Genomic DNA, 22,434 nt, shown 5'->3' with positions numbered 1-22,434 from the left:
AAATCATTTTGGGGTCATCCAGGATGCCCAGAATATTCTTCTATGTAGTAAGCACTTCACATCATTTTTTTGTTCAACGCAGTAAGAATTAAAAAGAAAAACAGAAACAGTTCACTTCTCTGAAGGCTTGTATTCTATTGGAGACAAAATAAACATGTGAAAAGTTACATGACCATAAGAGAAGGTAGTCATGGTTTGAGATATTCAGAGTTGTCTGAAGAAAACCTGTGCCTGCCTTGGAAAGTGGTGGTGAGTGCCTGAATCATTTGCCTCTCAGCTGATTGTTGCCATGTGGGAACAATCCCCAACACAGGCTGAAAGTATATATTTCTATGTAATTAAAAATTTGTTTAAATGTTATTGGCAGTCAGTTTACTCACATCCCCTCTATGAGCCAGGAACAGTCAGTTTGTGACTTCTGCAGATTATCACCAGAGTCTTCAGAAATAATTGGTATTGGAAGTGGAAAAAATTCCTGGAAATGGATGAATAGGTGAGGATTTAAGAAAACAATGGGATTTAAGCTGGGTCAGACAGGAGAGGTGTCTTAGAGGGGAGAGGACATAAAAGGTGAGTAAAATCTCAGCTGGGAAAGTCAGTAGAGATAATGAGTAAACTTTCCTTGGAATAGGTCTGAGAAAGCAAGTACAGTAACTGGAAGAAAACTGGTTTGGGAAACTCTACAGGGCCAGGCTGGACTTTATTCCAGGTCAGCGGTTCTCACATTTGAACATACATCAGAGTCATCTGGAAGGCTTATGAAAAGAGATTGCTGGCCCCCACCTGGAGAATTTCTGATTGAGAAGGTCTAGGGTGGGGCCTGAGAATTTCCCTTTCTCATCGGTTCTCAGTTGGTGCAGATGCTACTGGTCTGGGACCACACTTTGAGAATCACTGTCCTAGGGTGTGGGGAACTGCTGGAGGAATTTGATGTGGATAAGATCAATCGCATTCATGGTTCAATATGAATCTTACTGTGAAGCCCAAGACTGGAGAGAGAGAGAGAAAGAGAGAGAGAGAGAGAGAGAAGGTTCCTTACAGTTAATTAGCACCTGTTTGCTGCCAGGCCCTCCGCCAGGCTCTCGCATGCGCACTATTTCATGTGATACTCACTGTGACCTTGATGTGTTGGTCTTAATATTTTCATATGGAGAGTGGTAGAGGTTGCCCAGGTCTCATAGCGAGGCTAATCTAGGAGCTCCCTAAGACTAGTTCAGATTTGGACTAAGGTAGTAGCAGTAGAAACGAAAACATTTAATGGTGATGGAATTTAGAAAAATAGAGACTTCCCAAGTAGATTGAAATGTAAAAGTAAAAATTGGGAAAAGCGATAAAGGTAAAGTGGACAGGGAACTTGAGAATGTTCCCTGCATGAATTCAGTGTGTGTTCTGTGTTACTCTTATATAACAGTGACCTATTTAAAAGTTGCTTGTTTAAAAAGTCATCCTGCTCTACCAAAATTCCTGAAATTATTTGAAAAGGAGAAAGTAAAGCCTTCTTTGAGCCTTCTTTGGGGGCGGTGGGAGATGCTGAGTAGATTAATGCACCTGACAGCTTATCTTCAAATCAGAAGTGATTAGCATTGAGAAATGGAAACACATGGTATAATACTGCATTGACTGTGTGAACTGTGCTGTGCCTCGGACACTGACCTAATGTATTGGTTTTGGAAATCCTGTATGCTCTTACTTGCCAGAGTAGTTATTGAAATTGAAAATATTCATTGGATCAATTTCAAGACAAATATCCCAAGTCAGACTGGCTGCTGCTGAGCAAATTTTTAATGAAGGAAAATATCCATATATTGAAGCCAGACTTTTAAAAAGAAAGTTCTTAGAATAAATATATATTTACTTAAAAATCTAGAAAAAGTGTATGTATTCAAACATCGATGGACTGAATTATTAAGGTAATGGAGTTATTGACCTGTACAAAATTATAGCATACGTTCATTCATTTATTCAGTGAGCAATAAAGTTTGATGTGGATACAAAGGTAACTCATTGTCTAGGCAAGACTGATTTTAAAAAATGATCACAAAACAGTGTGATCATTGCTATACTGGAGGGATGTGACTGGTACGGGGTGACAGGAGTGACAACTGAAAGGGCGCAGAAAGGAGCCCAGGGAACTGTTGTAGATCAGTGCCAGTATGGAAGGTGAGTTAATAATGGCTGTAGAGATGGCTGTAGTAGATTGGGGTTTTCATTAAGGCTGTGCCCATTGGTAGGTTGCAATCTACATTTAAAAAGTAGAGTAGAAAAAACACAAGGTGTGTCACATGTAATAGGGGTATATGATGTTTTATGAAACTTGTTTCAGTTATATGACTCTCTGTTGACTGATGAGTGTATTTCTCGCTGTGGACTGTGGTCAAAGTTTAAAAGCCATTATAGTAGAGAAATGTGGGAATGAGGTTGGAGAGAAGGGAATGGATATAAAAGATATTTGGGGGGAGAACATATGTGAATTTTAAAATGCTGCTATCCATGTGAACTCTCTTGTAGGGGAGAGAATGCACTTACCAACCCATTTCATTATTTTTGCCCACTTGATGTTTTCCATTGTGCATTAATACATTGACATCTGGTTTATTAGGAATGGCAGAGCTTTGAGGTATCTTACTGAATGTTGTAAATGCTACAAAATTTCTCTTGTGTTTTGGTAGTGCTCAGCTTAAAATCATAGATAGGATGAAACTATATTCCCAGGAATCCTGGAAATTCATTGGAACAGATTGATTTGATTATTGGCCAAATTCTTTGATTTGTTCCCATAAGGAAGTAGGAATAGATGCTTAGTTACACAAGCAGGTGGGAAGTCGTCCTCCCTACCTCTATGATTTTGCCACTCCAGTAGACTTAGTTTGTTGTGCCTGTGACATCTTATAAGCCTAGAAAATTGCTCATACAGGCTGAGTTATATTGGCTTTTAAAAAATTTATAGACTCTTTTAAAGTCTGATTGGTTAAGTTAATTGGTTCATATATGTTATGCTTTTAGTTATCAGATGTGAATTATTCTTCATGGAGAAAAAAAACATTAAACAGTTTTTAGGAACTTGGTCTGTTCTGTCACCTAATACATTATTGGGATCTCCTACGATAAGGTTTACACAGAAAACGTAAGCAGCCTGCCATCATCATTCCATATTCAAAGGTAAAGGGTTATTTGGTGTTCCTTTGATGTGAGGTGCCACCACTCCTCTTTTTATACAGTAACCTAGAGTTGAAACCCATAGTTTTTCCCAAGTTCTGCCACTAGTTGAGAGGCCTTGGTCAGTCAGTGTGACCTTCCTGAGCCTCCCCGGTAAAACAGAATCGCATCTGCGTTGTGAGGCTGAGCTGAGGAAATGCACGCACAATGTCTCACACATAATAAACATTCAATAAAAGGCAGCAGCTGCTGCTCTGCCATTCAGATGGTCCACAGATTTTGGGGCACCAAGAGATTTGAAGGTATAAAAACCTAGAACTATGTACACCTGGATAGCTTTGTGGTTTGGGCAAAAGAATGGAGTAAAGTGGTATCATCCTCAGGAAAGATTAGCAGAGCCCCTGTGCATGACATGCAAATTGGTGAAGCATTCCATATTTTCAGGACTGTACAGTAGGTCCTCGGGTTACGTCAGAGATCAGTTCCTACGGTGCGATGTATCGCGATTTTCGTCGTTCAGTCAGAGCCCACCTCCATCAGCACCTACGTCACTCACATGGAGCACATACACAGCAGTAATGAAGTGAAACAGCAAAAACAATTTAAAAGAAAGATAACGATTCCTGACCTTAACTTGTAAATAAATAATAAAAAACATAAAGCACATATGTACATACGTCGAAATCACGAAACTTTTTTTTATATATAAATAAATGGGAGATGGCGACATAACCATGAAAGGACGCACATCGAGTCCGACATAACCTGAGGACTGTCTGTAACATTAAACTTTTTTTTAAAAAATTGTATCATCCTTTTTCTGTCTCTTTTCACTTAAAGATCTTTTAAGATTTGTGTTGGCATCAAAGGGCAGAGAACTTTACAATCCCAAACTATGATAAACTCTGCAGTATAAACCATAAACTTGCCAGATGGTTGACATGGATTTTTCTGAGAAAGACTGCAATTAAATAGTAAGAAATCACTATTTTAAATGTTAGAGCAATCTATATACTATTCATTAGATGATTTTTATTTGTTTCATTTACTTAGGGAATGTTATTTGCTTGCATTAGCGTAAGTGGGCATATTTTCACCTAGTAAAGCTCTTGTTATTGGGCTTTATTCCTTATAAACTTGTCTTTCTGTTTTGGAAAATTAATGTGAAAGATACCTTGCTTCAAAACAGGGAATTTAGATAGTGGAATATTTTTAGTCAAGATTCTCAGGTTAAGATTATTACTCAAACTTTTCTTTGTAGTAAAGTAGTTCAACATAAAGTAGATAGAGTATCCATTTATGAACCTTTAACAAAAATTATTAACCAATTACCATGTGCCAAGCATTGTGCTTCTAAGGAAATTAAGAAGAAGATATTGTCCTTTCTCTGGGAGGATTATCACTGGGTGGAGGGATGAGATTTGGTGAGAGAGATCTATAAATAGATAAATTAGAACACAAGAAGACAGATACGCTACCTGAGATGTGAGTAAAGGCTTTGGAACATCGATGGCCTAGGTAAGGTGGGGGAAGAGTATGTTAGGAGAGGTGATATTTGAACTAAGTAGGAATTTGGCAGGCAAGAAAGTGGAAGATATACATTTCCCGACACCTATTTTTGTCGTAGCATATAGGTGTTTTTTTTTTTTTTAAATCTACCGTGGTTTAAAATGGTTACTAGCCATTAAGATGATGATTCTGATAGAACCTCTGTGCATAGAAACATAGCTAAAACATGATTATCACTTTTTTCACTTTGCACATAGTTCTTTTTACTAGGTGTTTGAGTATATAGGCTAATTTATATCTAATTTAGAAAATGTCATAAATATACATTGTAATACTGGTGCTCACAATAACTGGTTAAATTAGAAACTCATTACGTTTGATTTTCATATAATGAAGAAATATAAATGCAGAATGAAGGAAGTTATAAGTGATGGCAAAGATAAAAATTAAGTCATGAATAGTTACTAAATATTTCTCATTACAATTATAAAAATTCTAAATTTTATCTTAGAGTTTTATTAAACAGTAGGAGCCCAGCGCGCAATTCGAAATCATGCGGTGCCGCCCACCCTTGAGTCACCAGTCCGGCCCTGCCTCCCTCTCTGGTCCTTGAAGCAGCCGTGGCCGCTGCTGATCAGGCCCTCCCCCACCCCCAGCACAGGCGCACGAGGCCGCTGGGGGGGGGGCCCTCCCCCCCCCCCCCCCCCAGTGCTGCGGGCACAACCTCCTCCTGTCCGATCCACCTGTTATGGCGTCCTGGTTAATTAGCATATTTCTCTATTTTATATATACATAGATAGATAGATAGATAGATTGCGACTGTATTTTGTTTGTTTTAAATGTCATTTTGAGTGTTTGTGTCAAGGGTAGTAATGAATGCTTTAAAATTAATTAATGTTTTTTAGAAACATTTTTACACATTTTTAATACATTATCCCTTTAGAATAAGACTAATTTTGTACAAACAGAAGATGTTACTTTTTCTCCCACCCAAACAGAAAAATGATGAGCAGTTTTTGTTCTAATAAACTTAAAACATTTATTTCTTTTGCTAATAGAATGTTATTTAGCTAAAATTATTTTTGTGTTGATTGGCCTTGAAGTACAATTTAGAGATACTTTGGAGTAATAAAATAATTTATTTCATTGTGCTCTGAGGTACTCGAAAACCAAAATTTTCAAATAATCATACACCCAAACTCAGACAATATGTAAGTTTTTGTTTGCCACTACAAACTTGGTCTATGGCAGGGGTGGGCAAACTTTTTGACTCGAGGGCCACAATGGGTTCTTAAACTGGACCGGAGGGCCGGAACAAAAGCATGGATGGAGTGTTTGTGTGAACTAATATAAATTCAAAGTAAACATCATTACATAAAAGGGTACGGTCTTTTTTTTTTAGTTTTATTCATTTCAAACGGGCCGGATCTGGCCCGCGGGCCGTAGTTTGCCCACGGCTGGTCTATGGCCTAATTTTTTACTGAAGTTTTATAAATTGGTATAATAATAATAAAAGCTAACATTTATCGAGCTCTTACTGTGTGCTAGGCACTGCTCCAAGCTTTTTACAGGAACTCATTCCATTCTCACAGCCATCTATTCTCTTACCTTTTCTCTTACCAGAAAGTTGAGGCACAGAGTGGTTAAGAGGCCCACAGTCATAATAGCTTACGTGGCAGAGACTCGGAGTTACTGAGGTTCATGACCTCTGTATTTTCCTGACTCTCAGCAGACTGAGCTTTCATTGTCTAATACACTTTGAAGTAGAGAAGGTCAGTAAATTTAAGTAAAGGATCCTCAACTAACCCCATAGTGGTTCAACCTTTAGTGTGCTTACGTAGAGAGATTCTGATTCGTGGGGCTGAGAACGTGCATTTTAAATAAGCACCCAGGCGGTTCTGACTGTACTTTGAGACACACCGATCTGGTTGGAATACAGTCCTCACAGCTCATTTCACATGAAGGCTTGTTGTCATTTGTGTGTGTATGTTAGGCCATTCTTTGCAAATATCTGTGTTCCAGCGTGAGTCTATTAAATACATACTCTATCTAAATTTATACCTCAGGTGCCTGCACCACTAGTCACATATATTGTGTTGAGACTAGCTATCATCAGAGGGATTTTTTTTAAGAAAACATTTTGGCTTTGGCTGGTGTGGCTTGGTTCAGCATTGTCCCGTGCTTCAAAGTCACCACTTAGATTCCCTGTCAGGGCACATGCCCGCGTTGCAAGTTCTGTCCCAGTAAGGGGATGTTTCTTTCTCACATCGATGTTTCTCTCTCTCTCTCTCTCCTTCTGCCTTCTCTCTCCCTCTAAAAAACAAACAAACAAAAAACCAAACAAATAAAAAAAAATTAAAAAAAATATTTTGAATGAGCTTCAGAATAGGGTTTGATCTGAGAAAATTGTCAAGGTGAATGTAAGATCTGTAGTGAGAAGAAAATAAGCATGACGTAAAATTTCTGCCCTACTGTTTTTTTGTGTGTGAATTTGTTTTCTGTTTAGAAGAAAACATGTATGTACATTGCCCTTCACTGTAGAGCAGTAGTTCCATGATTTGGGTTATTCAGAATATTCACTGTAGGCAAGGAGGGGGCTTCTCTCTTAAGTTTGGTAAGAAACTTTGACCCATTGGTACTACCAAGTACCCTGATTATGTGTGTTTTAGAATATAGCAAAAAACACTAAGCCTTGTAGTGTTACCACTTCAGCATCTTAATTGTATGTTGAACTGGCAAAAATATGTTGTTGTTTTTGTTTTTAGGGGGTTACAAAACACATTGGGCCAAAAAACATCCGGTGTTTTCTTCAGCTACAAACAAAATGAACATCCCAGTGCTGCTCCATCCTCACCAGTGCTTCCTGAAAGGCCTTTTGCGAACACCTTTCCGACGTTACCACTTCATCTTGCACTCAAGAACTCACCTCGGATTAGGAGGCCCATGTGCTCGGCTATCTGATTCTCTTGGACTTCCTTGTACAAAGTGGATGCTGCCGTCCAATGGTTTAAAGAGACAGTTATGTGTACAAACAACTTTAAAGGAACATACAGAAGGGCTTTCTGATAAAGAACAGAGACTTGTGGATAAACTTTATACTGGTCTAATCCAAGGGCAAAGGGCCTGCTTAGCAGAGGCCATAACTCTTATAGAATCAACTCACCACAGGAAGAAAGAGCTGGCCCAGGTGCTTCTTCAGAAAGTGTTGGTCTACCACAAAGAACAAGAACAATTAAATAAAGGAAAACCACGGGCATTTCGAGTGGGTCAGTCTTTTCTTTTCTTTTTCTTAATCTGTCCAGGAAATACTTTTCTAAGTTTTCTCTTTAAAAAAAAAAAAAGTCTAAATAATTTGTGTTCTAATGGGGAATTTTGTTCTTTTCAGAATTTTGTTAGGATTTTTTTTTTTTTGTCTAAAGTTTTGCATATGTCTCCTTTTCCCCCACTTGACCCCCCACCCCCTGTAGCCATTCCCACCCTTGGCAAGCCTCCACTGCCCCAGTGTCTATGTCCATTGGTTTTGCTAATATGCATGCATACAAGTCCTTTGATTGCTCTCTACCCCACCCCACCCCCGCTCCCCTGCCATTTGTCTCTGGATCTATTCTTGTTCATTAATTTATGTTGATCATTATATCCCACATATGAGTGAGATCATGTGATATTTATCTTTCTCCGACTGGCTTATTTTGCTTAGCATAATGTTCTCCAGTTCCATCCGTGCTGTTGCAAATGGTAAAAGTTCCTTCTTTTTTATAGCGGCATAGTATTCCATTGGGTAGATGTACCACAGTTTTCTAATCGACTCATCTGCTGATGGGTACTTAGGTTGTTTCCAAATCTTAGCTATTGTAAATTGTGCTGCTATGAACATAGGAGTGCATATATCCTTTCTGATTAGTGTTTTTGTTTTCTTGGGATATAGTCCTAGAAGTGGGATTACTGGGTCAAATGGGAGTTCCATTTTTAACTTTTTGAGGAAACTCCATATTGTCTTCCACAGTGGCTGCACCAGTCTGCATTCCCACCAGCAGTGCAGAAGGGTTCCTTTTTCTCCACATCCTCTCCAGCACTTGTCGTTTGTTGTTTTGTTGATGATAGCCATTCTGACAGGTGTGAGATGGTATCTCGTTGTTTTGATGTTAGGAATTTTAAATGTTTTTTCACTGTCAGTATTAGTCTTGGTATATTGAAAAAAGGATTTCTGGCCATTTGAACCAGGCTCTGTATTTTAAAAGAATAACATAAGGCCCCGGCCAGGTGGCTCAGTTGGTTGGAGCGTCATCGCATACACCGAAAGGTCGTGGATTCGATTTCCAGTCAGGGCACATACCCAGGTTGCAGTTTTGATCCCCAGTCAGGGTGAGTAGGGGAGGCGACCAATTGATGTCTCTCTCACACATCAGTGTTTCTCTTTCTCTCTTAAAAAAAAAAAAAAGAATAATACAAGTTTTCTATTGGCAAGAATTTTGTTATGTCTCCCAGACAGAAATATGAATAGGAAGAACTGTTATCTAGTTTATTTCTTTGTCTCGGTAGTCCTTCAGTTTACTAGTCTAGAGTGAATTCCCAATTTTTGTGGTTATATCAATTATAATCATCCTTGTCACATTTTAAAATTCGACTTCTTGGCTGTTTCATTAGTCTTTCTAGAGGCAAGTCTCACTTCTCTCAGACACTTTTAGAGTTTCTGGGAGTAGTTTGCCTCCAAGCACAACCATCTCATTACCAAAATGTATTTTAAAGGGGCGATCATATTTATTTGCTGTCTAAAAATATTAAATGTTCACTTGACTTCTTGAATAGTTGACTTGTTTCTGTAATTGCATATAAGCTTGTTGTATTTTTGAAATTATGCATTTTAAAAACAGTTTAGATATGTTTAACCATTAGGAATTAAGCAAGTCAGTTTTGGGTGGCAAAAGAGCTGTTCATGATGGCAAACTAGGTGATTCCAACCAACCTCTCACTAAAAACAATTCACAGTGGTGGGCAAAGTGCAGGGATTTTGTGAGGAGTGAGTAAGTATACTTAAAAATTGACTGACATTACACTTTTATGTTTCAGTTTATTGGTGATATGGGGACTAAAACCTTTTAATTTTTAGGGTAACAGGGCATAAATGCTTTAAAGATAATTTTAAAAAGAGTGTTACTTTTCACACATCTTACATCTTATTCTTCTGCCCTCACTGAGAATACTACACAGGGTGTTAATAATCTTTATGCAGACAAACTAGCAAACTCCCAAGGAAATTTTAGTGCTGACAAAGTATTTATCTCTTAGGCTTTAAAGAGTCTTTGAAGGAAAAATGTCCCAGAAATATGTGGTGTTAACCAGTAACCACACATGACTGGCAACTCGCCATTTCTCAGTGCCTTTTGGGTTCTTCCATTTTGCTCTTATGAGGCCCGATAAACCTGTGTCTTCGTTGCAGTTACTTTATTCCCATTATAAATAAAAGCACCAAATGTTTATTGAGCACCCATAGAGAGGTTTAAGGCAGAGATCTGCCCTGACCAAGCATACTATGTATGCCATACATACTTTTGAATATAGTTACAATTAAATGCTTATGTGTTATATACTTTATTGAACATCCACTTATATATCTTTCACTTTATGCCATGAGCTGTTTTAAACATATTGTCAATATTAACTCACCTAATCCTGATAACAACCTGAAGCGATAGGTGCTGTTATATCCATTTTATTGCAGCACATCCTTATGTACGGAAGGGTTAAGTAACTTACCCAAGATTACGTAGCTCATCAAAGGCAGAACTCGAAAGAGAACTGGCGAGTGGCTCCTGAGTTTGTGCCCTTACCTGCCATGCTTTCCTCACTCTCCACGTCGAGGAGTTTCCCCTCTCTCCCACCCTCCCTTCCACCTCCTTCTCTTCCTTCCTTTTATTCAGTAAATATATATTTTTATTTAAGTGTAGTTGGTTTACAATCTTATAGTAGTTACATTAGTTTCAAGTAGTTATATTGGTTTCAGTGTAGTGATTCAACAATTTTATACCTTACAGTGTGATCACCCCACTAATTCTAGTAATCATCTGTCATCGTGTAAACTTATCACAATATTAATGGCTGTAATTCCCCTTTCCATTTTCACTCATTTCCCCATCCTCTCCCCTCTGGCAACCATCCCTTCGGTCTCTGCTTCTATGAGTCTGGTTTGTTTGTTTGTTTATTTGTTTGTTTTTTAGTTTTGTGTGTGTTCTTTGTTGTACTTTTTTAAAAAATTCCACATATAAATGAAACCAGTTTGTCTTTTTCTGCCTGACTTATTTCACTTAGCATAGTACCCTCTGCCTTTCCTAAGACAAATAATTATTTTCAGGATTCAGTTTATATTATACTAGAGGCCCGGTGCACAAAATTTGTGCACTCATGGGGGGGGCGGTCCGTTAGCCCGGCCTGTGCCCTCGTGCAGTTCAGGAGCCCTCAGGGGATGTCCGACTGATGGCTTAGGCCCGCTCCCTGCCAGCAGTTGGACATCCTTAGCACTGCCGCGGAGGCAGGAGAGGCTCCTGCCACCACCACTGCGCTCACCAGCTGTGAGCCCAGCTTCTGGTGCACTGACCACCAGGGGGCAGCTCCTGTGTTGAGCGTCTGCCTCCTGGTGGTCAGTGTGCGTCGTTCTGCCGTTCGGTCATATTGGCCTATTATTATATAGGATTCTTTGAATTATGGGCGAGATGGGAAAAATTTATATGTAGAAAATTATTTTTTCAATCACTAGCAATTCCTAGAGACTGAGTTATTTTTTCAAATGGGAAGATAAAGTGTACAGAATATGATTAGGTGTAATACCTAGTGATCATGATGAGAGGTAGGCAGATGTTGTAGAAGTTCAGCACATTAATAACAGGTGATGAAGTCTGTTCCAAAGATCTACATTATAGTAAAAAGGAGATCACATTTTGTAATTTTAAAAACCGAATTTGGGGCACGTAGGGAATTCAGAATGGTTTCCTTCCTATATCTCTATTACTTAGGAACTAGATAGATAAATGGATTTTTGTTTACTGCTTTCGGAAATGTTAAAATACAATAATGGTTTTAATAAATTAGGAGACACAGAAGGAAGTTAACATTTTAATAGAAATCATCATTTATTTTATTAAATCAGAAGATCTCTTTCACTGTAGGGTTGTCTGGGCCCCCTGGTGCCGGAAAATCAACCTTTATAGAATATTTCGGAAAGATGCTTACTGAGAGAGGGCACAAATTGTCTGTGCTGGCTGTGGACCCTTCTTCTTGTACCAGTGGTGGTGAGTATTGCCAACTCTTCTTACATTGCAGAGCAGGGGCTTGGGGGGCTCCCTGTTACAAGTTAGTGGGAATTGGCACAGTCAGGTGACTTCTACCCTCGAGCTGAGTTTGGCCTCACTGAAGGAAGGGAGTTCTGGGGGTGAGGTGGAGGCTGAAGGAGGTATTGGGCTCTACAGCCAAGGTTAGGCCAGGAGTGGCCTGGGTACTTAGAGAACTAGGAGAACACTGCCCCAAGTTGAAGATAATTAAAAGCAAATTTCATCTCTTTGTTTATCACTCCTGAGGCGAGGCCCCTCTTCCCTCCTGTTTTTCTTGGTTGCATCAGCTTCTACACAATTCCGAAAATGGGTCCTTTCTCATTTGTTATTTTCCTCTTATTGTTGTAACATCTCTTAAGCTTAAACACACACACACACACACACACACCTTATAGCTTTATAACTTGTCACCTGTTTACATGACATGTTCAGTTGAACAGAAAGCTCTTAGAGGGCCCATTAGTATCCCACTGCCCCACTACAGCACTTAGCATAGTACACTGCTCACGGTGCTCGCTCAGCAATTACTTACTGATTTGAGGTCATGCAGTCACTCAGTTTAATTTGCAGCTCATCAGAGAAAATGAATAAAGGTAGTTCCCCAAAGGATCATTTAAGGAAAACATAAAGCGTTCTATACAAATAGGAAAGGTTTTTCTTCTCTTATCCCCTATATGATTTAAGCTTCTCACATTACAGTTTCCCATTGAACAAGTATCTCAGTGCCTACTATAGGTGAGGCATTGTGCAAGGAAGTACTGTATCGTCCAACTGAATAAGACACAGTCCTCCTGGCCTTATGGAGCTTTATTTCTTATGAGAGAAACACAGGCCATTACAAAGTAGTGTGTGTTGTGAATGGGGAAGTATCGTGTGCTTTGTGTGGAATTGTTTGCTTTGCATTCTGTGGGTTTAAGGCTAAAAAGTAAAGAGGATATAATTGTATTTCTGGGGCTTTAGATTAATAGAGAGGTTGACAACAATTCATGTTACCACCCATTGAGAAATTTGGCTGAGAACATTCACAGTTTTTGATTCGCTATAATAAAAGATTAATTATAAAATAAAATTTATGTTTACAAGGTTCAAGATAAAATTTATATCAATGTAGTATCTTCTTTATAGTCTAAGAACTTTTTTAAAGGTATATACCTGAATGAGGAATTTTTTATAGTGGCCCTCATTTCCATATAGGTGAGAAGACTACCCTCCCCCCCACCCCCACTCCCCATAATACTCTAGAATACTTGCAATAGCAAAAGAAAATAATAGCTTGGGCCCTAACCGGTTTGGCTGAGTGGATAGAGCGTCAGCCTGCGGACTGAAGGGTCCCAGGTTCGATTTCGGTCAAGGGCATGTACCTTGGTTGCAGGCGCATCCCCAGCGGGAGGTGTGCAGGAGGCAGCTGATCGATGTTTCTCTCTCATCGATGTTTCTAACTCTCTATCCCTCTCCCTTCCTCTCTGTAAAAAATCAATAAAATATATATTTTAAAAAAAGAAAATAATAGCTTGGGGCAATACTAGCAGAAATGGTGACATAAAATAGTCTGATCCAAGTTGCATAGCTATGTGGCTCCTGACCTTTCTCAAACCCAAAATGGGGGTCCCTTTCCCAGGTAAAACAAAATATAGACGTTGAAAGAAAAAAATAAACAGAGATACACAGCATACTATAAGTACAGATTTCTACCTCACTACTACAACAGTATATACATTTGAAAAATAGCATCACATTAAGGTTTGAGAAGCAAACCTTGTGCTTTTCATTCACAGACGTCCTGCAGTAGCTTTGAGACCTTCCTAAGGGCCTGCACCCAACAGTTTTGGATTCACTGGCAAAGACAATTACACGGGAGAGTAATTTCATAATGTGGAGCTCATTGTGTTAGGATCTACAGGATAGTGATTCCAGGCATAGCTTTGGCAGATTGTTGACTTACAGAGAGGATTTCATGCAGAAAATTACTTTAGAAAGAAGTTTCAAGTGCAGTAAATAAGGTAGTTGAGACATGTGGTGAGTCTGTGCTCCAGAATTAGAACCTATGAGAACTCTACACTGGGGCCATAAGGGGAAGGATCGTGTTTTTAAGCAAGTTCTCAATGTTTAGCATCAACTTTATGTGGGAAAGTTAGCTCTTGGGCAGAGTGAAAATGGAAATTCAGGTTAGAACAGCACTACATTCTCAGATGTTAATATGTGGCTAAAAGAAAGATGTTCAAGGTGATTTCCGTAGTTCCAGAGCTTTCCGTTCTGCAGAATTTGCAAATATTGATGCTTGCCAAAATACTGCAGTAAATCACCATAGGAATTAAATTAATTGCCTACTGTGGACAAGCATTCAGCATACAAATACGTAAGACATGCTCCTGTGGGCGGGAGCTGACGTCACAGCCAGGCTTCTCCACCTTGGCACTGACATTCCTGGTGTCAGCAGCTATCCTGCACATTGCAGGATGCTTAGCAATATCCTGGTCTCTACCCACCCGGTGCCACCAGCACCCTAACCCCCAGTTGTGACAAGTGAAAATATCTCTAGGTATTGCCAGATTTCCTCTGGGGCAAAATCACCCCCAGTTGAGATCCATAAACATAATGTTAAGATGACTGTGAAGAAACCACCCTGGCTGGAATGCAAGGTTGGTTTGGGGCTTAGTGGAACTTGAAATTGGACAGGCCATGTCAGGCTGAAGAATCTGGATTTGAACTCTAATCCAGGGGTAGGGAAAGTCCGGCTCGCATACGGCCCACAAAATCATTTGGTCTGGCCCTGCCAAGGTATTAGGGGTGGGTTAATTAAATGTTTGGCCAAATATAGTAGGCTAATTTTTAAGTTGATAATTTTATATGGCCCTTGAATAATGTTATAAATATCCAAATGGCCCTGGGCAGAAAAAAGGTTCCCCATCTCTGCTCTAGTATGTGGGAAGCCATTATAGGTTTTGAGGGACTCGAAATGCTAAAAAAATTACTTGGGGAGCATTGTATACACTATGTGGGGGAAAAGCTCAATGATATGAAATACAACTTGAGTTTTGGGGATAAATGTCATAAAACATTTGGCTCGTTGATCACTGGCCCTTATAAGTGTTCCGTGATTGTAACTGTGTTTTAGGATCACTCTTGGGGGATAAAACCCGAATGACTGAGTTATCAAGAGATATGAATGCATACATCAGACCATCTCCTACTAGAGGAACTTTGGGAGGTGTGACAAGGACTACAAATGAAGCTATTCTGTTGTGTGAAGGAGGGGGATATGACATCATTCTTATTGAAACTGTAGGTGAGTGTGATTTTCTGCTTCCTAACAAAAGACTGTTCCAATGAACTCTGTAAAGATGAGTGACAACTAATTTCATTGGTTATTCAACAGATATTTACTAAGAGCATAATTAAATTCAAGATGTCTCAGACTGTATAGAGATATGAATATATAGGCTATAATCCTGCCCTTAGAGAGAAGAAAACCAAGCCATGTATCTGGATAACTGTTGCACAGGTGATGGGTTATGAGTGTCAGAGGAGACCTGTAAGTGTCAGGATAACCTACGGAAACGGTACTTTAACATGACACCTATTTTGTTTAAGCATATTTCAGAGGTCTGCAATGTCCACTAACCAAATTATTATAGTTGGGTGCCTGTTGAATACAGGGCCATGGTTACTTCATTTTTATATTGCTATTGCACAATTTTATGTGGTGAAAATACTGAAATAGAAACCCAAGAAATTAACATTCTTGTGGAGAGACCATCTGTTATGTTACTGTGTGATAAACGTTGGTGACACAACCTGATTCAGATTTGGGGTATCAGGGAAGACTTCCAAGAGGAGGTGACAGTTGAACTCAGTCTTGAAGGAAGAATTGGAGTTACATAAAGTATGGGCTAACGGGCATTTGCAAAGACAGAGGAGCCAGGGAATGTGGCCCATTCAGAGGACGGAAGTGTGCTTAGGATGCTTAGAGCCGCGAGCATGAAGACTGGATGTGAATAGAGATGGGGCTGGAGGCTAGGAACTCTACCATCTGAGGCTGGATGGAGGGAAGGTTGCCCTAGTGGTAACAGGAGAATCCAGGGAGAAGAGGACCATAAAAACCAAGTGTATGCCCGGTCGGTGTGGCTCAGTAGTTGAGCATCGGACCATGAACCAGGAGGTCACAGTTCAATTCCCGGTCAGGGCACATGCCTGGGCTGTAGGATCGATCCCCAGTGGGGGGGTGGAGGCGGGGGGAGGGCATGCAGGGGGCAACCAATCATTGTTTCTCTCTCATCAATGTTTCTATCTACCTCTCTCCCTTCCTCTCTCTAAAATCAGTAACAATATATTTAAAAAAAACCCAAAACCTCAGAGTTGCATTTGGCTGCTTGTCTTTGAGACTCAAAATAACTGTGATTCAAATGAGAAAGAGGTGTATTTCTTTTGCAAATAAAAGAAGCTTGGAGGCAGGTGTCCTGAGCAGATATGGGGGCTCTACTGTGCCCTCAATGCCCCATTCTTAGCACTTAGTTCTCAAGGTTGCTCACGGTTCAAAGATGGCTGATGAAGCACTACCTGTCACATCCATGTTCCAAGTGGAAGGAGAAGGGGGAATAAGGAAGGGAGAAGGCAGGCAGAAGAGTGTACACCTTTCCTGGAAACCCCATCTATGACTTGCTTCTGCTCGTTAATCACCCGTAGCTGAAAGGGGCTCTGGAGAATATGGTCTCTCACCAGGTCCATGGTCTCCTAGTAACACTGAGGCCAGGAAGTAGGGAAGAATAAATGCTGAATGGGCAACTGCAAGTCTGCCACACTGAGGAAGGAGAGAGTGTTGAGAGGGGTTTAATGGAGCGGGGGATGTGGAAGTCCTCTGTAAGTGGATTGAGATTAATGTGAAGTATTTGGATGAAGACAATGAGCATGTACTGCAGTGGTTCTCAACCTTGGCTGCACATTAGAATCACTTGGGAATCTTTAAAATTCTGATTTCTGGGCCTCACCCCATAACAAAGAAACAGAATTTCTGGAGGAAGAGGCCCAGAAATCAGGATTTTAAAAAGATTCCCAGGTGATTCTAATGTGCAGCCAAGGTTGAGAACCACTGATGTATTGCTTTTTTTTTTTTTTTTTTTTTCCTAGAAATTTAGCTCTAAAGAGAAGGTAGGAAATCTGGTGATGATTGGAGGAGGTTGAGAGATTTGGTCTGTTTTTTTGTTTGGTTTGGTTTGGTTTTCAGATGAGAAAGACTTGAGTACAATTCACATGATGTGCTGAGGGACAAGAGCCTGTAGACACAGGCGAGGTTAGAGACAAAGCAGAGCGGCCCAGAGGAGGGCAGAAAAGAGGGTCACATCAGCCAGTGCTTATAATACTGGGACTGGAGAGGAGGCAGGAGGCGGAGCTTGTTTCACATATGCTTATTTGTGGAGGGGGAGAGGGAGCAGCCGGAGGGGGAGAGGGAGAAGCTGGAGGGTGAGAGGGAGCAGCTGGAGGGGGAGAGGGAGAAGCTGGAGGGTGAGAGGGAGCAGCTGGAGGGTGAGAGGGAGAAGCTGTGGGGGGAGAGACAGAAGCTGGGGCGGGGGGAGGAAGAGACAGAAGCTGGAGGGGGGAAGGAGAAACTGGAGGGGGAGAGGCAGAAGCTGGAGGGGAGAGGGAGAAGCTGAGGAAATTCTTGCTGTCATTTCACTGTGCAGTAGGTGCCAGGGTCGTCACCATGTGGAGAAATTATGGGACACTGACTGTTTGTATGGCCACTGTGAGGAATGGGAAGGAGCTGACTGAGGGGCTTTAGGGGCGTTGCTTTTACAGGCCGTGAGGAATTTGCAGGAGACATTGGAACCCCTGAACTTATAGCAGTGCTTTAGATCCTCACTTGAGCAGTTTCTCCAGGTGCCTATAGAGGCCAGATAACTGCACTGACCCGGGGGTAGGCGTTTGCAGGGCTGGTGTAGAAGGATGAGAAGGCAAGAAAACTATTGGCAGGCATAGTGCAGGTTAGAATCACAGTGCTCAAGCTGCTCACTGGTGAAGGGAAGCCAGGAAAGCCACAGGAGTGAGGAGGGAGTGGAGGCCTCAGGGTTCCCCATTCTTTTAGAGACGAGACTAGTGGGAAGGACAGGAGAGACGGGAAGGGTGACAGGTGTGCTGGCAGGGTGAGACGTGTAGTAAGTCCTGCAGAGGTGGGTGTTTAAGGTGGGATCAGGTTGAGAGGCTGAATGAATGAGGGAATGAAGTGGAATAGAAATGATGGTCAGTGTAGTTGAAAAAGTCAAATTACTGTGAACATTTTAGTGTATGGTTGTGATTTAAAATTTCAGGTGTGGGTCAGTCGGAGTTTGCTGTTGCTGATATGGTTGACATGTTTGTTTTACTGCTGCCACCAGCAGGAGGGGATGAATTGCAGGTAATTGTTTTGACTTTTTCCTCCCTAAAACACAAAGCATACCTCTCTGAAAGTGCAAGTTTCAAATGTGTTTTTTTTTTTTAAATTAAGTTGATATTAATGTGGGGAAAGAAACAGCTGCATCCACATTGGCTGAAATACTTGTCAAAGGCAGATTCTGTATATTTTCCCCAACTATAGTAATAGAATTTATGACCTTGAGCTAATGATACAACTTAGATGTTTTCACATGGAACATGGGAGTGATGTCATATATGGGCAGCTCCGGCAGGAAGGGACCACTGTCACATGGTGTTTGAAGTACAGTTGGCTCAGAAGTTCCTCATGAGATACCACTTTGATTTTAATCAGGATCCCACTGTCATGGTTTATGGATTGTAAAATAGGATTCTCGCTTTCCTCCTGCAATGCAAATCCAGCACTGACTCCCTGGGGTTGGCAGCCTACCCAGGTGGAGGGCACTGTCCTCCAGAAGATGCCCTCACTCCAGACACCAGCAGCAGGCCTTGGGGTTCCCAGCCCACCCACAGCTCTGACCAACTGGCCACAAATGTGGGGGGCGGGGGGGTTCCCACAGGCTTGATGATTAACTAGCATGACTCACAGAACTCAGGGAAGCGCTGTATTACAGTCACAGTTTTATGATGATATAAATCAGGAGCAGCCAAACGAAGAGACACAGGGAGAGGTCTGGAAGGGTCCCAAACTTGAAGCTTCTCTGTCCTCAGGACACATTCCCTCCTGGCACATTGATGTGTATCTCCTGTCAGGGGGTTCACCTGTGCATCAGTGTCTGGGGTTCTTATCAGGGTTTCTTTACATAGACGCACACCACTCACCAAGTCATTGTCCACATGACTGATCTCAGTCCCCAGGCCCTCCCCCACCCCCATCCTTCCCCAGAGGTCAGGCCCAAGGCCCAACCCTCTCATCACAAGGTTGCCCTTTCTGGTGTGGGCAGCTCCCATTCTGAACTCAGAATAGTCCAGGCACCCATGGAATAACACAGACATGCCTATCACTCAGGAAATTCCAAGGGTTTAGAGGTTACTTCCCAGGAACCTTAGACAAAGAACAGATAAATTCTTTATTATACAGTACCTCCCTCCCAATTGTATAATTTTTAAAAAATAGTGACAGCAGACTATGGATGCTGCAATCTAGAAACATTAACTATTAGATTTAATCATTAGAAATTACGTTTAAAAATATTTGAAAAGAAATATTGCTCTTAGATGGAAAAATCTACATTTTCCCAATAAGGTTGGCCCTAGATTTCCAGTGTTTTTATGCAATGTAATTTAAATCAAGAGATTGAGGCATTTTTAGCCATCAGGTTATTTTTCCTCAATAGCAAATTGGAAAAAACAACAACACTGTAAACACTTAAGGAAAACTTCACAGACTTTGTTTCCAGAAACAGATGTGGTGACAGGTGTTTTCTGTTCAAGCACCTCAATGGTGGTGGGTGCTTTTGCATCTTGCATTGTTAGCACATGAGACGAATCCTTCACGAGACAATGTGCCTGTCTCCTGCCATGTGTCTTGATGATGTATCTACTCTAATTCTGAATGATTCCAGCAGGTTAGGCTCTTTAACTGAAAAGAGGCATTACAGATGACTTTCACATCCCAAGAGGTGATGCTTTTGAGTAATTTCTGTCAGTAATTGTGATTCCTGGTACCCAGGGCTTGGGAAGATGCAGAGAAGACATTAGTTAATGAAGTGCACGACTTTCAAAAACTTAGTACCCATGGGTGTCCCATTTGTTTGCTGTAATTAAATTAAATATTTCTGATAAATCACTTTCTTCTCCTTTTCTCTTCAGGGTATCAAAAGAGGTATAATTGAGATGGCAGATCTGGTAGCTATCACCAAGTCTGACGGAGACTTGGTTGTGCCAGCTCGAAGGATACAAGCAGAGTATGTGAGTGCGCTGAAATTACTCCGCAAGCGTTCAGAAGTCTGGAGACCAAAGGTGAGCTTGCGCTCCATTCTGCATTTTTCACCGTGAGTACACTGGGCATCCTAGAGGATGGAAGTCCCCAGCTAGACATAGAATCAGTCTTTGCTTGTATGTAAAAATTGAGTATGTAGTCATGTTTTTACATATAATTCTTTAACCACTAGATGCCAACAACGAGATGTGAGGTGATAGATTAGATTGCTGAATGCTTGACCTGAGCCACTTGGAAGTGATAGCAGATCCATTCCGAAAGGAACCGTCCTTAAGATTATGCAGTAATTAATGATGTGATGATCTATAAGAGTGTTTGAGGAAGACAGAAAAGGCTTTTGAAGTGATAGCTTCCCATTATGCTCATTGGGTGCTGTTTTCAACAAGGGAAAAGAAAAAGGAAAATCCTGTAATAAGTGATGCAATAATATTGACGTGGGCAGCTTCCTCTGCTGGAGGACTCTGTGTTATTAAAGATTAAACGTGCCCTAGCCAAGTGGCTCAGTTGGTTGGAGCAAAGTCCAGCACACCAAAAGGTTTCGGGACTGATCCCCAGTCGGGGTGCATACGGGAGACAATCCATCAATGTTTCTCTCTCTCCCTCTCCCTAAAAATCAATAAAAACATATCCTCAGGTGAGGATTGAAAAAGAGACTAAGCTGTAATCACTGCAGTGAGAGCAGTGCTGACATAGTTACCTTTAGCTCCTAGCCTCCCCCAGTCACGTGTGTGTTGGGTCCAGAGCAGTCAGGTGCCGGATCTTCCGCTCTCAGCATTTGCTGAATCAGGCACCTTGTACAGAGTTGCTCAACTGGGTTTCATTTTTCTGGCACTCGGGCCTCAAAGAAACCTACCTGGCAAGGCCCTTCTCATCCTTGCGACCCTCTCACAGTTTCCCAGGGTGCCTCTGAACACCATCTGAGCAATCGTAAATCCAAATAAATCTCTGGGCTAGAAAACTTGACCTTGAATCAGTAATTCATTTCTGCTGTGCACTTAGGAGTCCTAGTAAGTTACCTCGGTGCATTTCCCAGGATATTAACTTTGACACATCAATAAAGTGTCTCCTCCTCGCCATTGCCTAGGTCCTTGGACTGTAAGAATGAATTGGCAAGTGTTGGAGTCCCATGAAAGTGTGTTCTATCATTTTAAGTAACACAGTTCTGGTTTTTCCCTTCTCAATAGGTAGTTCGTATTTCTTCCAGAACTGGAGAGGGGATCGCTGAGATGTGGGATAAAATGAGAGAATTCCGGGACCTGATGCTTGCCAGCGGTGAGCTGACGGCCAGACGACAGAAGCAGCAGAAAATCTGGATGTGGAACCTCATTCAGGAGAGCGTGCTAGAACATTTCAGGACCCACCCCACCGTGCGGGGCCAGATTCCTCTCCTGGAAAGGAAGGTGCTCAGCGGGGCCCTCTCCCCAGGCCTAGCGGCAGACGTGTTGCTGAAAGCTTTTAAAGCAGAGACTAATGAGATGTAGGCTACACGGTAATGTTACATATTGTTTTGTAAAGTGTTTTAATATTAAAAGTGATTCTTCTGTGGTGTCCTCGGCCTCCCTATTTGAAAACTGAAGAACGTTAGATGTGGATGGCCAAGGTCAGGCCGTCGGGCAGTGTTTGTAAGGTGCCTATTGTATGTTACTGATTTCCATTTTTTTTTCTGTTTCCTCTATCCTTGTACCCCGGCACAGTGGCGTGTAAAATAGTTTCTTCTCATCAGTCAGGAGCAGAGAAAGCTGAGTGGTAGATCGTGTACCTGAAAGTGCCTCCTTTGATTCCGTGTTCCCTGGGCATTTCAAGAGAACCCGGAAGCAAAGAGTCACCACATTTATGAGGCCCGAACGATACACAGAGGGTTTCTAAGAGCCGAAAATCATGAGTGACTGCTCCAAGAATTTCTGAAATGGCCATGTACACGCATGACAAAGCAGTTGGAATCTGCCATGACGTGAGCACAATGTTCAAGTTTCCTTATCTGTAAAATGAGGGTAAGAAAAGCTACTTTACAGGATTGTTGGAATAACTAAAGGAGAAATTGTAAAATGGCTAGCACTCAATAATTGGTTGGTGTTGCTAGAAATATTGCACTTGGACACC

At 41.2% G+C, this 22,434-nt stretch overlaps 1 protein-coding gene across 2 annotated transcripts; it reads left to right on the top strand.

The window, feature by feature from the left end:
* The first annotated feature begins 392 nt into the window (after positions 1–392).
* On the top strand, positions 393–21,882 carry MMAA (metabolism of cobalamin associated A). Of its 2 annotated transcripts, none has more exons than XM_059697909.1 (7): positions 393–493; positions 7,431–7,931; positions 11,826–11,948; positions 15,103–15,273; positions 18,290–18,375; positions 20,205–20,354; positions 21,519–21,882. In XM_059697909.1, exons 2-7 carry the CDS (start codon positions 7,490–7,492, stop codon positions 21,813–21,815), a joined length of 1,269 nt encoding a protein of 422 aa, XP_059553892.1. In that variant the 5' UTR covers positions 393–493; positions 7,431–7,489; the 3' UTR covers positions 21,816–21,882. The 2 variants fall into 2 exon arrangements, with proteins under 2 accessions (XP_059553892.1, XP_059553891.1); XM_059697908.1 differs by lacking the exon at positions 393–493 and adding an exon at positions 616–709.
* The last annotated feature ends 552 nt before the right edge of the window (positions 21,883–22,434 follow it).

This window comes from Myotis daubentonii, chromosome 5 (genome assembly GCF_963259705.1).
Source record: "Myotis daubentonii chromosome 5, mMyoDau2.1, whole genome shotgun sequence".
NCBI classification, from domain to species: Eukaryota; Metazoa; Chordata; class Mammalia; order Chiroptera; family Vespertilionidae; genus Myotis; species Myotis daubentonii.
This window is presented reverse-complemented; position numbering and strand designations above follow the sequence as displayed.

Coding starts and splice junctions, on each gene's coding strand:
- MMAA (XM_059697909.1), top strand. CDS start 7,490: ATGAACATCCCAGTGCTGCTCCATCCTCACCAGTGCTTCCTGAAAGGC. Junction 7,932..11,825: donor ACCACGGGCATTTCGAGTGG/GTCAGTCTTTTC, acceptor CTTTCACTGTAG/GGTTGTCTGGGCCCCCTGGT. Junction 15,274..18,289: donor CATTCTTATTGAAACTGTAG/GTGAGTGTGATT, acceptor TTAAAATTTCAG/GTGTGGGTCAGTCGGAGTTT.